The sequence below is a fragment of the Schistocerca gregaria genome, chromosome X (assembly GCF_023897955.1).
Source record: "Schistocerca gregaria isolate iqSchGreg1 chromosome X, iqSchGreg1.2, whole genome shotgun sequence".
In the NCBI taxonomy this organism is placed as follows: Eukaryota; Metazoa; Arthropoda; class Insecta; order Orthoptera; family Acrididae; genus Schistocerca; species Schistocerca gregaria.
This window is the reverse complement of record NC_064931.1, coordinates 600,098,125-600,114,486: the sequence shown is the minus strand read 5'-3', so window position 1 is coordinate 600,114,486 and position 16,362 is coordinate 600,098,125. Positions and strand designations below refer to the sequence as shown.

At 39.9% G+C, this 16,362-nt stretch overlaps 1 protein-coding gene across 2 annotated transcripts in view; it reads right to left on the bottom strand.

Annotated features, from left to right (window-relative positions):
• Positions 1 to 16,362, bottom strand: part of LOC126297996 (KN motif and ankyrin repeat domain-containing protein 3) — a 381,284-nt gene that overhangs the window by 5,561 nt on the left and 359,361 nt on the right. For both annotated transcript variants that reach the window (XM_049989312.1, XM_049989313.1), the window contains one exon: positions 7,456 to 7,656. In XM_049989312.1, the coding sequence (XP_049845269.1) occupies positions 7,456 to 7,656 (201 nt within the window). The remainder of the gene's footprint in view (positions 1 to 7,455; positions 7,657 to 16,362) is intronic.

The window sequence follows — 16,362 nt, the reverse complement described above, 5'->3', positions numbered from 1 at the left end:
CCTCCACTGTTAAGTATTTGTTACAATCTATTGCGAGAATTTTAGGAAACAGTCATTCACCTGTAAAGGAGACTGTATGTAGGATGCTGGTGCGACCTATCCTTGAGTACTACTTGAGTGTTTGGAATCCATATTCATCTAAGCAATTCAGAGATTACCACCAAGATTTGCTACCAGTAGATTTGAACAACATGTAAGTGTTACAGAGATGCTTCAGAAACTCAAATAGGAATTCCTGGAGGGAAGGCGACATCCTTTTCGAGAAACACTATTGAGAAAATTTAGAGAACTGGCACTGGAAGGTGATTGCTGAACGATTCTACTGCCGCCAATGTGCATGGCATGTAAGGACTATGAAGATAAGCTACAAGAAATTAGGGCCCATACGGAGGCATACAGAGTGGAACAGGAGGGGAAAAGACAAGTAGTGGTACAGGGTGCCCTCCACCAACCACGCACCATTCAGTGACTTGCGGAGTATCTATGTCAATTTAGATCTAGAGAGGTATCTATGTCAATTTAGATCTAGAGAGGTGCACCTCTTAATAATGTAATGAATCAAAATTCACTTAACCACAAATGATGATATTATTTCAGATGAAGTTCAGTCCTGTTTACTCCAACAATCTGGAAAGTGAACCCACTCACTATACACGGTGAATGTGCTGAACACAAGACCATCTCCAGGAACACTGTCCAAGTTTCTTATTGACCCCTTGTTATTTTAGTGTGGTGTTCTGAGGAAATGCAAGTTTTACAACTCACTCATTTAAAATTTACAGTTAAATGTAAGTGCAAGATAAGCCATTGCAAATGTGAAATGTGTACATTAATAACCGGTATAACCACCAGCATGTTGAATGCAAGCAGGCAAATTCCATGCCTGTTGCACTTGGTCTGTCAATACGTGAATGGTACTGGTGTTTGCTGGTGATGCTGGAATTTTCATCTGATGATGTCCCACATGCGCTCGATTAGAAACAGATCTGGTGACTGAGTATGCCAAGACAACAAGCCAACACTGTGTAGAGCATGTTGGGTTAAAACAGTGTTATGTGGGTGAGTGTTTCCTTGTTGGAAAACATTCCCTGGAGTGTTGTTCCTAAATGACAGCACAACAGGTTGAGCCAACAGACTGACATACAAATTTGCAGTCAGGGTGCATGGGACAACCAACAGAGTGCTCCTGCTGTCATACGGAACTGTACCTCAGGCCATAACTCCAGGTATAGGTCCAGTGTGTGCGGCACACGCAGACAGTTTAGTTACAGGATGCCAACTGGCTGCTCCCTAGCCAACTACAGCCATCACTGCCTCCGAGGCAGAACCAGCTTTCATTAGAAAACTGAACACAGATGCTCCCTGCCCTCCAATAAGCTCACGCTTCATACCAAAGAAATCACAAATTGTGGTGGTTTGGGGTAAGTGGAATAATGCATGCTACAGTATGTCTGGCTTGGGGCTGTCCTTGAAGTAACCGATTTATAACAGTTCGTTGTGTCACTATGGTGCCAACTGCTGCTTAAATTATTGCTGCAGATGCAGTTCGATGTGCTAGAGCCATATGCCGAATATGAAGGTCTTCCCTCTCGGTAGCATCACATGGCCATCTGGAGACCAGTCTTCTTCTGACCATACATTCTCATGACCACAGCTGCCAGCAACATTCATGCAAAGGCTTCCTCCATTTCACAGAAGGAACATTCAGCTGCTCATAGCTCTATTACATGACCTCATTCAAACTCAGTGAGGTGTTGATAATGGGTGTCTTTTCTTGCCTTAAAGACATTTTGACTAACATCAACTCACCGAGTCCCTCTCAAGGGCATCAGTTACAGCATGTATTTAAAGCAAATTTGATCTGCATCGTCATAGTGGCATTACTAGCACACCCTCATGTGACTGTTGTGAAATTTGAATACACAACAGCTTCCAGATGTAGAAAAATGTCTACCAACTTTTGTTTATGTGACAATTCCTGCATAGTGCTGCAATCTTATTTCTGTCAGTGTATGTTCAAGTGTTTGTTACTTTAGATCCCATAGAGAATTTTCAGCATTTGACAGAAAAGTTAACAATTGTGAAACTAGAAGGAAACAAGACTTTCATAGGAGAAGTACACAAGAAGGTCATATACTAAAAAATGTGGTAATTCAAACCTAAAATTTTCTTCGATATTGCCTGCAGAAATAAAGAATATAAAAACATTTAGTATACTTAAAGAAAGAGTTGAAAAAATGCTAATATCCAACTGTTTCTATAGCACTGAAGAACAAATAAATTATTCATGTTGACACAGGTCTACAATTTGCATTAAAAATATATGTGACATATTTTACTATGTATTTTGCATAAAGAATGTTCAGTTGCTTCTTCTCTGCTCACACTTATCTACATTTCATACATCTCTTCATAAGTGACTATTTCACGTCACTGTAGTGAGATTCTGGCCTTGTGACACACAGTTATTCCTGCTGGAAGATGCCACTGCTGATGTGGTACACGTGAAGAAAGACGACATGCAGGTGGTCCATAATAATGTTTGTGTAGTTGACAGCTGTTATAGTGCCTTCAACTGTTACCCCTAGACCCATGCAAACATACACTCCTGGAAATGGAAAAAAGAACACATTGACACCGGTGTGTCAGACCAACCATACTTGCTCCGGACACTGCGAGGGGGCTGTACAAGCAATGATCACACGCACGGCACAGCGGACACACCAGGAACCGCGGTGTTGGCCGTCGAATGGCGCTAGCTGCGCAGCATTTGTGCACCGCCGCCGTCAGTGTCAGCCAGTTTGCCGTGGCATACGGAGCTCCATCGCAGTCTTTAACACTGGTAGCATGCTGCGATAGCGTGGACGTGAACCGTATGTGCAGTTGACGGACTTTGAGCGAGGGCGTATAGTGGGCATGCGGGAGGCCGGGTGGACGTACCGCCGAATTGCTCAACACGTGGGGCGTGAGGTCTCCACAGTACATCGATGTTGTCGCCAGTGGTCGGCGGAAGGTGCACGTGCCCGTCGACCTGGGGCTGGACCGCAGCGACGCACGCCAAGACCGTAGGATCCTACGCAGTGCCGTAGGGGACCGCACCGCCACTTCCCAGCAAATTAGGGACACTGTTGCTCCTGGGGTATCGGCGAGGACCATTCGCAACCGTCTCCATGAAGCTGGGCTACGGTCCCGCACACCATTAGGCCGTCTTGCGCTCACGCCCCAGCATCGTGCAGCCCGCCTCCAGTGGTGTCGCGACAGGCTTGAATGGAGGGACGAATGGAGACGTGTCGTCTTCAGCGATGAGAGTCGCTTCTGCCTTGGTGCCAATGATGGTCGTATGCGTGTTTGGCGCCGTGCAGGTGAGCGCCACAATCAGGACTGCATACAACCGAGGTACACAGGGCCAACACCCGGCATCATGGTGTGGGGAGCAATCTCCTACACTGGCCGTACACCTCTGGTGATCGTCGAGGGGACACTGAATAGTCCACGGTACATCCAAACCGTCATCGAACCCATCGTTCTACCATTCCTACACCAGCAAGGGAACTTGCTGTTCCAACAGGACAATGCACGTCCGCATGTATCCCGTGCCACCCAACGTGCTCTAGAAGGTGTCAGCCAACTACCCTGGCCAGCAAGATCTCCGGATCTGTCCCACATTGAGCATGTTTGGGACTGGATGAAGCGTCGTCTCACGCGGTCTGCACGTCCGGCACGAACGCTGGTCCAACTGAGGCACCAGGTGGAAATGGCATGGCAAGCCGTTCCACAGGACTACATCCAGCATCTCTACGATCGTCTGCATGGGAGAATAGCAGCCTGCATTGATGCGAAAGGTGGATATACACTGTACTAGTGCCGACATTGTACATGTTCTGTTGCCTGTGTCTATGTGCCTCTGGTTCTGTCAGTGTTATCATGTGATGTATCTGACCCCAGGAATGTGTCAATAAAGTTTCCCCTTCCTGGGACAATGAATTCACGGTGTTCTTATTTCAATTTCCAGGAGTGTAGTTTAATGTCCCCCATAGCACACTACTGCCCCCAAAGAGCCTGCATCTGTGACATGCTGCACAATTCAAGCAGACTTGATGACATATCCAGACCCAACCATCGACCTGGTGTAACAAGAAATGTTATTCATCAGACAAGACAACATTTTTCCATTCATCCACAAGTAGTCTCTTATGATCCCATGCCCACTGCAATCTTAATTGATGATGTCGTTAAGTTAACACTGGAGCACACAGAGGTCACCTGCTGTGGAGCCCCACATTCAACAAAGTGGTGAACATCATGCTTTGAAACACTTGTGCCTGCACCAGAGTGTCACTGTGTCATCAGACCTATCACATATCATAGCCTAGCATGATTTACAGAGCGGTTGTGAGCTATGGACACCCAACACCTTGTCACCTACTCATGTTTTCACTATCCCCCAACCACATTCCATCGATGCTCATGGCAAGAGCATGCAAACAGACAAACAGTTTTGCTGTTTTCAAGATGCTTGTCTTCAGGGGCCTTGCCAGTACAACCCGACTTTTTTTATTCAGAGTTACTGGACTTCCCAATTTGCAGCCCGATCATCACTAGGATGATTCCCTATTCATCTCTGCTCCCCTTATATACTTTTTTTTATTGCGTCGCTTGCCCACAATGCCACCAGGTGGCATTCAATCATTCGATGGACAGTGGTCATAATGTTTTGGATCACCAATGTATATTATTAAGCAGTACAGCATCCAAAGCAATCCCATGTTACTTTCCCAAACAAATGCTAAATTTTTGCCCCCCCCCCCTTTCTCCTGGCCCAATTCAATCAGCAGGTTGTTCTAAATCATTTAACTTATAGCCCAGACATATCATCATACAAAGATTTGGAAGTGGAAAGTGATTCAAAAAATAAGGGTGTTACAAGTGTCTTAACATACACGCATGTACACAAACGCTTGTCTCCAGGGACCATGCACGCACGCACACGCACACGCGCACACACACACACACACACTCTCTCTCTCTCTCTCTCTCTCTCTCTCTCTCTCTGCATGTTGTCTTTTTCATAGAATACATTTTATTGCTAGAAGGATAATTGAACATTAGACAATGGGAAAATGTTATTCGAAAATATTCATTTACTTTTGGTCTGGGTCTATTTCGCGTAGGTAAATAAAAGTAGCTTGAGCATCTCTGTATGCTTACTATTTGTAGAATGTTTACTTATTTACTGATCTTCACAACTGGTATGTATGTGTGTACATAAAAAGCACTATTCAACAATAAAGAGTTTCCTTGCTTTTTCTGTTGCGCTATGGACTAAACCTTATTCAGCAAGCACATATGTATAATGCTTCTAAGAAAAACAAACCACAACTAAGCTGATAGGTCAAGCAACAAGCCATGAAGAGTAGCTGTATGGGATGAATAGTCTAACTTACAAAGTAACAAGTTTGTTCACTTTTTTTTCATAACATATGTCTTATTTTGCAGGATAATCTGATTGTTAGCTATGTTATGTTTGCTAATTCTTCAAGTTACACATTTTATGCCATATACGTACTCCCATGTACTACACATTTTTATGCCATATATGTACTCCCACTCAAGACCTCTTGTGAACTTTTTCAATCCTCAATGCACTTGACATGTGTGTTAGCAGTTTATTGCCATTCCCTTATTCATATTTCCAGGTATAACCACCTTTCCTACAGTAACTTTGGGAATTTATGTTTAGGATAATTCTTACACCCCTGTCAACTAAATATTTGTAAATACGGTTGTTCTAGTGTTTCTAATGTCTTTCATTACCTGCATGATTTGTGGCAATAGACCACTTCATAAAATTCTAAAAAGAAGTCTCTGTGTTTGGACTATTGGTATAACCCCATTCATAAAATATCCATTCATAAAATTAATGATATTATTAGAAAATGTTACATTTCTGGAACATATAGCCAAATGAAACATTCATTTAGTGAACACATCTTCACCTACAATAAGAGCTATCAGAAAGGTCTGCACTACTACCTGACAGGCCTTTATGGGCCACCACAACTCAGCACAGGCCATTACTGGCTTGCTGAGAAGTGATTACACTTATCCCTTTGAGTATATGATTGAGGCAGAGACTTCGAAATGTGATTTTGACAACAATACTGTTTAAAACATAAAGCCCCATGTGACTATGTGGTTCAAGCATCTATTAAAATCCAAAATATTGGTAATGTAAGTTCAAACAAATCCTCACAAGGGAAATATTTGTCTGCAGCACCCACATAGCAAATACTATCAAATCATGAAAACAGGCTGTCATACCTGTATCACATGCCACAGTGTTATATTTACAACAGGGAAAATGTAGGACAGTCCACCAGTGCTGTGTGCCAAAAAATATATCATTCTTCAGTTAATCACATTTCATGGTCCACAGTTGGATATTTGCGTCCACCAATTTTCTTCCGTTGCTGCTTCCAAACAGGCATCAGTATCACGTAATTGTGCTCCTATTCCAGCAGTAATGCCACACCTCGGAAATTCTGTTTCCTGCAGTCTGTCAATCTTTATTTGCACATTAACTTACTTATATACAGGGAAGTATTTTGGCATTCAAACCTGAGGATAGGTATGTTTTTCTTAATAAATCTCACTAATAATTTTCTTTGATATCTCATGCTATGGAGAATATTATAACAAAATACTATCATGATTAAAGATTAACCATGTCACTGAACTAAGTTCCATTTCATTTCCAACACATTGTCACTTAACACTGAGAAAGACTTGAGAACTGACCTAAAGTAATTTCCGTTGTAGTAGAAAGCATCATGTAATGTTTGTCTTGTAATAATAATTTCACACATGATGAATGAAGGGATTTTTTCTAGTATTGGCAAGTGACAGATAGTCACATTTGCATTACATATTTCCATTTGAGTCTGAAGCTTCTGGATAAGTACATTTACATTGTCTCTTACAATGGTTTCCTTTAGGACACTGAATTGTTCAAACACACTCAGATATGAAACATTTGTAAAAAAAACCTTTGAATCTATTCTACCATCCCCAAAAAGACTAAAAGTGAGTAAAGGATAGCTGAGTGCAATGTACATCTTTTTAGACAAAAATTTCCTGCACCTTAATGTGATACTTTCTGTAATGTATTTTCAAACATCTGTGTAGCTACACCCATTCTCAGTTCAGTAGCCTACCAGTTGGTATCAGCAAGTAAAAGAACTATACTTATAAATGATGTCTCAGAGGAGAGGTATATACAGCAGTAATTATTGACTATTCTGTGTTGTTTCTATCTTGTATCAAATGTCATGGTGATATTTCCAATTAGAATCAAATTACATTAATTTTTGGGAAAGCAATCAATGTATGCAAGTAGATTTATCTCATGCATATGAAAAAGATGAACTGAAGATTACTTATGACACTGGTACTTACAGAATCAACAATAGTGACATCACAGTCTGGTTGAGATATTATGTGTTTGACAATGTCAGTGTAGCCATGGTCTGCAGCACACATCAGAGCAGTGCTACCATCAGCATCCTGGATATTCATATCAGCACCTGCTTCTGTAAGCATTTCTACCATTTCCAGGTTACCATGAGATGTTGCCAGCATCAGAGCAGTCTGACCATGCTACAATTAAGAAAACAACATAGTTAATCAACACAAAGTCACACTAGTAAAATCAGACAGAGTCAATGCTGAATAAGGTTACAAAATTTTGGCAGCACATTATATTCAGTACAGATGCTTTTAAAGGAGAGCTCAGTAAGTAATAATGAGACAAAAACTGGCCTTGGAAAGAACAGAAGCAGCAATTGTATACAAGGTGGTTACCTACACTAATAATAAAACTGTAAAACAGTCATGTCTGTCCATCTGAACATGCTAATCTCCAAAACTACTAGAGGTGAGGGTTCTGTAAGTAACTTGAACTTAGCTTGGCGAGATACACACACTTTATGTCATCAAAATCTGAACACAGAAAAAAGATATCATAATTTAAATTTTTAACTAAAAGTCATCTGGTCAGTTTAATAGTTTTGACTTTTAATCACTATGGCATAGTACACCAAAGAAGCAATAGATGGTGTTGATAGTTTTAACTCACATGGAAACATTCTCAGGTTTAAGTAAAAGATCTTGATGAAACGTGGCAGGTAAGTAGAGGGGTCAAAATAGTGCAATATATATTTTTTTTTGTTTTAGCTCAATTTCACTTTTACAGGGTAAAACACACTCAGAAAGGTAATTTGGAATATCTTCAAAACCATTTGTTTCATATAGAAGTTTAAAGGTAGTTAATTTTCATAAAAATTGTGTGATCAACTTTCGCAATAATTTAAAATTTTGCAAAATACATCACCACTTAACTAATTTTGAAAAATAAAAACTTCTGTCACAACATAAATTAAAGAAGATTTCACACCACATACATCCATGTGTAGGAAGGCTCATTACCGAAGCACCATTTTTGGAAAAATAAGCTGAACATAATGTGCCATCTGAGTATTTTCAACATACCTAATAAAATATCTCAAAGTTCATTATTATTCTAATAATCTATTTTACTTCTTTTTGTGTTTAATTGTTATTTTACGTTTTACATTTTTTTTAGTTTACCATTTCACAGATGTATATTGTTTCAATTGAAAATAATAAGCAACTCATTATTATGATACAATATAACTACAATAATGATAATCTTAAAGAAATGCTTGAAATAATTTTTTTTACACCATGAACATAAAATGATCAAAATTTCTTCACAATAACAAATGCGATGGACAGCACAATATAAAAACAAAATTCAGCACAATTTGCAAACTGTGGCTGGTGATTTTCTAAATATCCTGATTTGTATAGGCATATGTCGGTACACTGAAAAACCTTGTTGAAGAGAATTGGTTGATTATTCAGATTGATATATCGCTTCTTAAGGGGATATTTGACTTAATCATTCAGCAGAACTAGATCTGAAAATCTCACACAGTTCTTCCGACATCAAATGGCATATATGTCCAAAGGCTGTACCTATCCTGTCACGCATTTTGGAATCATCAGATGAACATTTTCTTTGTCCTCAGGTACTACACTCAAAATGGTTTAGACTGACCACCCAAAGAATTTAACTGGTTTTTCTCTGCACTGCAAACAACAACTTCTGTCAAATGTCTTTTCATGTGATCTGACAGTACTTTATCAGATTTTGATGCTGTCAGAAAACATTTGGTGCTTCATAGAGATTCTTGAATTCTCACTCCAAACTTTCTATTAGTTTCTTTTGAAACTATGAAAAGGGGTGTTGTCAGTATTTTTTTTTAAGCAACAATAACAACATTTTGACCATCATACCTGAGGCCAATGAACTTGTTCATCTAGTGATGACAAAAGGCTCAACAGAACATGTACAGACATTAGACGTATATGGCTTTCGTTTGAAGAATGTGGGGAGATATTCAGATCTAGTTCTGCAGAATGGTTATGATATCTCCACTTAAGAAACAATATAATCCAGCTGCCATAATTAGTACATAATCAATTCACTTTGTCATGTTTTTCCAATGTACTTAAATACGCCTGATACATATAAGGATATTTAGATGATCACCTGCCACAATTTGACATCCTGCTAAATTTTGTTTTACACTGTGTTGTCCATCTAGTGTATTACGTGAAGAAATTTTATTCATTTTACTTGCATGGTGTAAAATGAATACTACAGTTTAGACATATCTTTACAGTCTACCATTGTTGTAATGATTTTATATCATAATAATGAATTACTTATTATTTTTGATTTACAAAATGTAGGTATATGAGACAGTAAAATAAAAAGAAAAAAGGAAAAAAGAACCTGAATGTAAAATAATTTAAAACATAAAACAAATTATTAGAATATTAATGAACTTTTAGATTTGTAATTTGGTATGTCAAAAATATTCCTACACATACATCTACATAGATACTGCGCAAGCCACCTTAGTGTGCATGGTGGAGGGTACCCTGTACCACTACTTGTCATTTCCTTTCATGGTCCCCTCGCAAATAGAGCAAGGGGAAAACAACTGTCTATATGACTCCATATGACCCCTAATTTCTCATATATTACCTTCATGGTCCTTATGCGCAATGTACATTGGCGGCAGCAGAATCATTCGGCAGTCACCTTCAAATGCCGGTTCTCTAAATTTTCTCGATAGTGTTTCTCAAAAAGGATGTCACCTTCCCTACAGGGATTCCCATCTGAGTTCCCAAAGCATCTCCGTAACACTTACTTGTTGACTGAACCTATCGGTAACAAATCTGGCAGCTCACCTCTGAATTGCTTTGATGTCTTTCTTCAATCCGACCTGGTATAGATCCCAAACACTCAAGTAGTACTGAAGAATAGGTTGCACCAGTGCACTTTATGGAGTCCCCTTTACAGGTGAACCACTCTTTCCTAAAATTCTCCCAATAGACCGAAGTCAACCATTCGCCTTCCCTACCACAGTTCTCACATGCACGTTCCACCACATATAACTTTGATACATAATGTCCCGATATTTAAAAAACTTGACTGTGTCAGGCAGGACACTTGTAATACTGTATCCAAACATTACAGGTTTCATCTTCCTACTAATTTGCATTAACTTACATTTTCCACATTTAGGGCTAGCTGCCATTCATCACAATACTGGAAATTTTGCCTACGTCATCTTGTATCTTCCTACAGTCACTCACCTTTGACACCTTACCATACACCATAGCTCATCAGCAAACAGCCACAACTGCTGCTCACCTCGTCAGCTATATCATTTACATATATAGATAATAACAACAATCTTATCACACTTCCCTGGGCCACTTCTGACGATACCCTTGTCTATGATGAACACTCATCCTCTAGGACAACATACTAGGTTTCATTATTTAAGAAGCCTTCGAGCCACTCGTATATCTGTGAACTTATTTCATATTCTCGTACCTTCATTAACAGCCTGCAATGGGACACCATGTCAAATGCTTTCCGGAAGCCTAGAAGTACGGAATCTGCTTGCTGGCCTCTATCCATAGATCTCAGTATATTTATTATGTGAGAAAAGGGCATGCTGAGTTTTGCACGAGTGATGCTTTTTATATAAAAAATGCTGATTCGTACACATAAGCTTCTCAGTCCCAACAATGTTCATTATATTCAAGCTGAGAATATGTTCAAGGATTCTGCAGCAAAAAGAGGTTAGGGATATTGGTCTATAATTTTGTGTGTCCATTCTTTTACCTTGCTTATATGCTGGAGTCACCTGCGCTTCTTTTCAGTTGCTTGGGACTTTGTACTGTGTAAGAGATTCATGATAAATGAAAGCTGGATAAGGGGCCAATGCCATAGAGTACTCTTCGTAAAATCGAACTGGGATTCCATCTGGATCTGGTGATTTATCTGCTTTCAAACCCTTCAATTGTTTCTCTACACCAGGTATGCTTATTACACTACTGGCCATTAAAATTGCTGCACCATGAAGATGACTCGCTACAGATGTGAAATTTAACCGACAGGAAGAAGATGCTATGATATGCAATTGGTTAGCTTTCCAGAGCATTCGGACTAGGTTGGCGCCGGTGGCGATGCCTACAACGTGCTGACATGAGGAAAGTTTCCAACCGATTTCTCATACACAAACAGCAGTTGACCAGCATTGCCTGACGAAATGTTGTTGTGATGCCTTGTGTACGAAGGAGAAATGCATAACATCATGTTTCCGACTTTGATAAAGGTCGGATTGTAGTCTATCGCAATTGCGGTTTACCGTACCGCGACATTGCTGCTCGCGTTGCCCGAGATCCAATGACTGTTAGCAGAGTATGGAATCGGTGGGTTCAGGAGGGTAATACGGAACGCCATGCTGGATCCCAACAGCCTCGTATCACTAGCAGTCGAGATGACAGGCATCTTATCTGCATGGCTGTAACAGATTGTGCAGTCATGTCTCGATTCCTGAGTCAACAGATGGGGCCATTTGCAAGACAACAATCATCTGCATGAACAGTTCTATGACGTTTGCAGCAGCATGGACTATCAGCTCGGAGACCATGGCTGCGGTTACCCTTGACACTGCATCACAGACAGGATCGCCTGCGATAGTGTACTCAACGAAGAACCTGGGTGCACGAATGGCAAAACGTCATTTTTGCAGATGAATCCAGGTTCTGTTTACAGCATCATAATGGCCGCATCTGTGTTTGGCAACGTATCGGTGAACGTACATTGGAAGCATGTATTTGTCATCACTGTGCTGGTGTATCACCCAGTGTGATGGTATGGGGTGCCATTGGTTACACGTCTCGGTCACGTATTGTTCACCTTGATGGCACTATGAATAGTGGATGTTACATTTCAGATGTGTTACGACCCGTGGCTCTACCCTTCATTTGATCCCTGCGAAACCCTACATTTCAGCAGGATAATGCACGACCGCATGTTGCAGGTCCTGTATGGATCTTTCTGGATACAGAAAATGTTCGACTGCTGCCCTGGCCAGCACATTCTCCAGAACTCTCACCAATTGAAAACATGTTGTCAACGGTGACCAAGCAACTGGCTCATCACAATACGCCAGTCACTACTCTTGATGAACTGTGGTATCGTGTTGAAGCTGCATGAGCAGTTGTACCTGTACACGTCATCCAAGCTCTGTTTGATTCAATGCCCAGGCGTATCAAGGCCATTATTATGGCCAGAGGTGGTTGTTCTGGGTACTAATTTCTCAGGATCTATGCACACAAATTGCGTGAAAATGTAATCACATGTCAGTTCTAGTATAATATATTTGTCCAATGAATACCTGTTAATCATCTGCATTTCTTCTTAGTGTAGCAATTTTAATGGCCAGTAGTGTACTATGTCACTCATACATGAGTCTGTGTGATGATCAGATGAACAGTATGTATGTACGATTCTCCTGTGCAAATAATTTCTTGAATGTGAAATTTGAAACTTCAGCTTTCTTTTTGCTCTCTTCAACTGCCACACCAGGGACTGAATGAAGGCCTTAGACTCGCTTAATGATTTTACATATGACCAGAATTTTCTTGGTTTCTCTGCCAGATCTTTTGCTAAGGTGTGACAGTGGTAGTGGTTGTACCCTTTGTGCATTGATCTTTTCACAGACGCTCGAATCTTTACTAACCTTCGCTTATCATTTATGCTGTCCCCTTTGAACCAAGAGTGCAACATCCTCTGCTTCCTCAGCATTTTCCAGATCTTGTTATTAAACCATGGTGGGTCTTTTCCATCCTTTATCCACTTAACTAGAAACTTAACTCTCCAGACCACAATTTACAATCTGCTTAAACCTTGCTTTTAATGTTCCACAACCATCTCAATGGAACTAAGTGATGCTAATTCACTGTCTAACTGAGATGTTAATAACTGTTTATCTGCTCTATCTAGCAGAAACGCTCTCTTAGCCTTCTTGACTGATTTACTAACTTTCATAATCATAGTTGCTATAACGACATCATGATCACTAATCCCTGTTTCTTACTGACACTGTTGATAAGGTGCAGCCTATTTGTAGCTAAAAGGTCTAAGATATTTCCACTGTATGTAGGCTGATGAGCTAGCTGCTCATGACAATTTTCAGAAAACATGTTCAGAAGTATTTCACATGACTGTGTGTCAACCTTCTGCAATGAATCCATAAACATCCCAATCTCTACTCGGTGGGTAGAAGTCACCTCCAATCAGTATTTCATTCATTCAGTTTGTAGCGTAATAGTTGCTCGCTAAACAGTCTGCTAGGTAGCACATTAATGCATCAGCGTCCATTGGTGTCACATCACAACCATAGCAATTTGTGTATCTAGGATTGTCTGCTCTTATAGTTCGCTTCTTCAATAAATCTTGCTACAATGGGTAGGATGTGTGCATGCTGTGTGCAGACACAGGAGGAGCTCGGCCACAATTCACAAACAGCTGAATGTACTTTTGGCTACAGTCAGTAAACTTGAGGCTGCTGCCTTAGGGTGTACTAGTGGTGGAGAATCTGGCACGTCACACGAGGCACCTCAGGTGTCACTTGCTTTGCCCATGGGCTCTGCTTCCAAGGCACCTCCTAGTGCATCCAACACACTGGATCTGCCCTCACAGCATGGTGAGTGGCCGATGAAAACATGTTCGCATCACTCAAGGCGGAAAATGACTGACCGTAGCCAAAAGCACATTCAGCTGTTCGCAAACTGCAGCCAGCTCCTCCTGTGTCCACGCAAAGCATGCACACATCCTACCCATCTTAGCAAGACTAACTGAAGAAGTGAACTATAAAAGCAGACAATCCTAGATAAGCAACTAGCTACCCTCCTTATGTGTCACCAGTGGACACTGATGCATTAATGAGCTACCTAGCTGACTGGCTGTTCAGTGAGCAACTATTGCACTACAGACTGAATGAATTTACAGGTATAAAAACGTGAGACTAAACCTCTTAAACAGAGAAACACACTAGAAATTTAATAAACATGCTACATGTAAAACACAGAAAAAGATAAACACTTAATTTGCTGCTCTGTAGACATGTATCAGCTGAGAACTGGAGCCTTACTGACTTGCTTACTAAATAGACAGACAGTTGTTTTCAAAACAAAACAAATGAGCAACTACTGCACTACAGACTGAATGATTTCAACAGCACATTGTGTACAGCACATTTGCTAAAAACTGAATTTCAGAAATGATCCTTGTTATACATGGATGACTGTGGCATGAAATATTCTTTAATTTATGTTTTAATAAAAAAAATTAATTAATTAACAGTGTTAAGGTATTTTGTAAAATTTCAATTTATTACAGAAGTTGATTACACAGTTTTCAATTACAGTTCAGCTTCAATATGAAACACATTTTTTATATATCAAGGCTTTGAAGATGTTCCCTCTAAATTTGATATGTCAAATTACCTTTCAGGGTGTGTTTTATCCCTTAATAGTGAAACTAGGCATAAAATTGCAGTATTTTGATCCCTCTACAGACCCACCAGGTTTCAACAAGATATTTTATTTACACCTGGGAATGTTCCCTTTTCAGTGACAGATGTATGCCTGGAAGTTTACGTCAGGGACAGAATTAAAATGACACAATCTTATCTTTATGAATACAAATTACCAGGGAATTGACTGGTTTTACTTTGTACGTTAAAAACTTAACAACATCGCTTCGCTTCTTTTGATTGGTTTCATTTACATTTTTTGCTAGGAAAAATGAATTTATTAAGTTTTCTTTGTCATTTGGGTGCCTAGTCATTACACTTTGATTATGTTTTGTTTACGAATACAAATGCTTAGAAACTGTCAAGTTTTTATGCATACGCAACAAAGGCTGGAAGACCGTGGACCATGCAGTCTCAAGTACCCAATCCAGATAACAAGTCAAGACTTGCTGTGGCCCTAAAATTTAAATCACTTTTTGCAGAATCTCATTCCAAATTTTGTTGGGAAGCAGCACAGACATGCAAGTTTTTTGTAGTCCAAATCCCACTTATTCCTAATAATTTATAATTTCACTTTAAACATGTAAAATTCCTGGTGAGCTTATTTTATGCCATGACTATAAACATAGCATAAGGCGAGACACTGCCTGTTGCAGATGCAGATGAGGATGTGGATCATAGTGTCACTTGCTTTTCTATGTGGCTCTCTCCTGTGTTAGTCAAGCAAAAAAGGTCTTCATTCATGTCTCTCAACAATACTACTTCAATGTTGTACACAAAGCTGCTTTGTAAATCAAACTAAAAAATTCCAAGTGCACAAAGTCAAACCAAAAGACATAAATAAATAGCTGGGCAATGCCAGGTTTATCAGCTAGTAGTGATATATTAGATGAAGCTTTGATAATTTAATGTATCTGCAAAGGTTAAAAGCAACAAGAGCTGCAATTACAGATTTCTGCATATCAAGTAGCTAACCAAGTTTACATGTACAACTTTGAGTGCCAGTTTGCAAAATTTGTACACGTTAAGGGCCACACATCAGGAGCTCACGAAACCTCATATTGAAATGGAAATGGGCAAGCTGTGTTTATGGTCACTTGCCTCACAGTGTAACAATCAAGCGATGACAAGTAATAAATTTTTTTGTACTTGACATCATAATGATGTCGCACTAATACCTATGCAACCAAGACGTGCATTTCTTCAGAGTGCATACAGAAAATTGCACATGCACAGAAAATTAACAACCAGAACATAAAACCAAGAAATCTATTAATTCCCACAAATTTCACTGTAACAAATACCGAATAATGAAAAGAAATTAATTTTCTGCAAACACGATCAAATAGTTCAATATCTGTCTCGCGTGTGT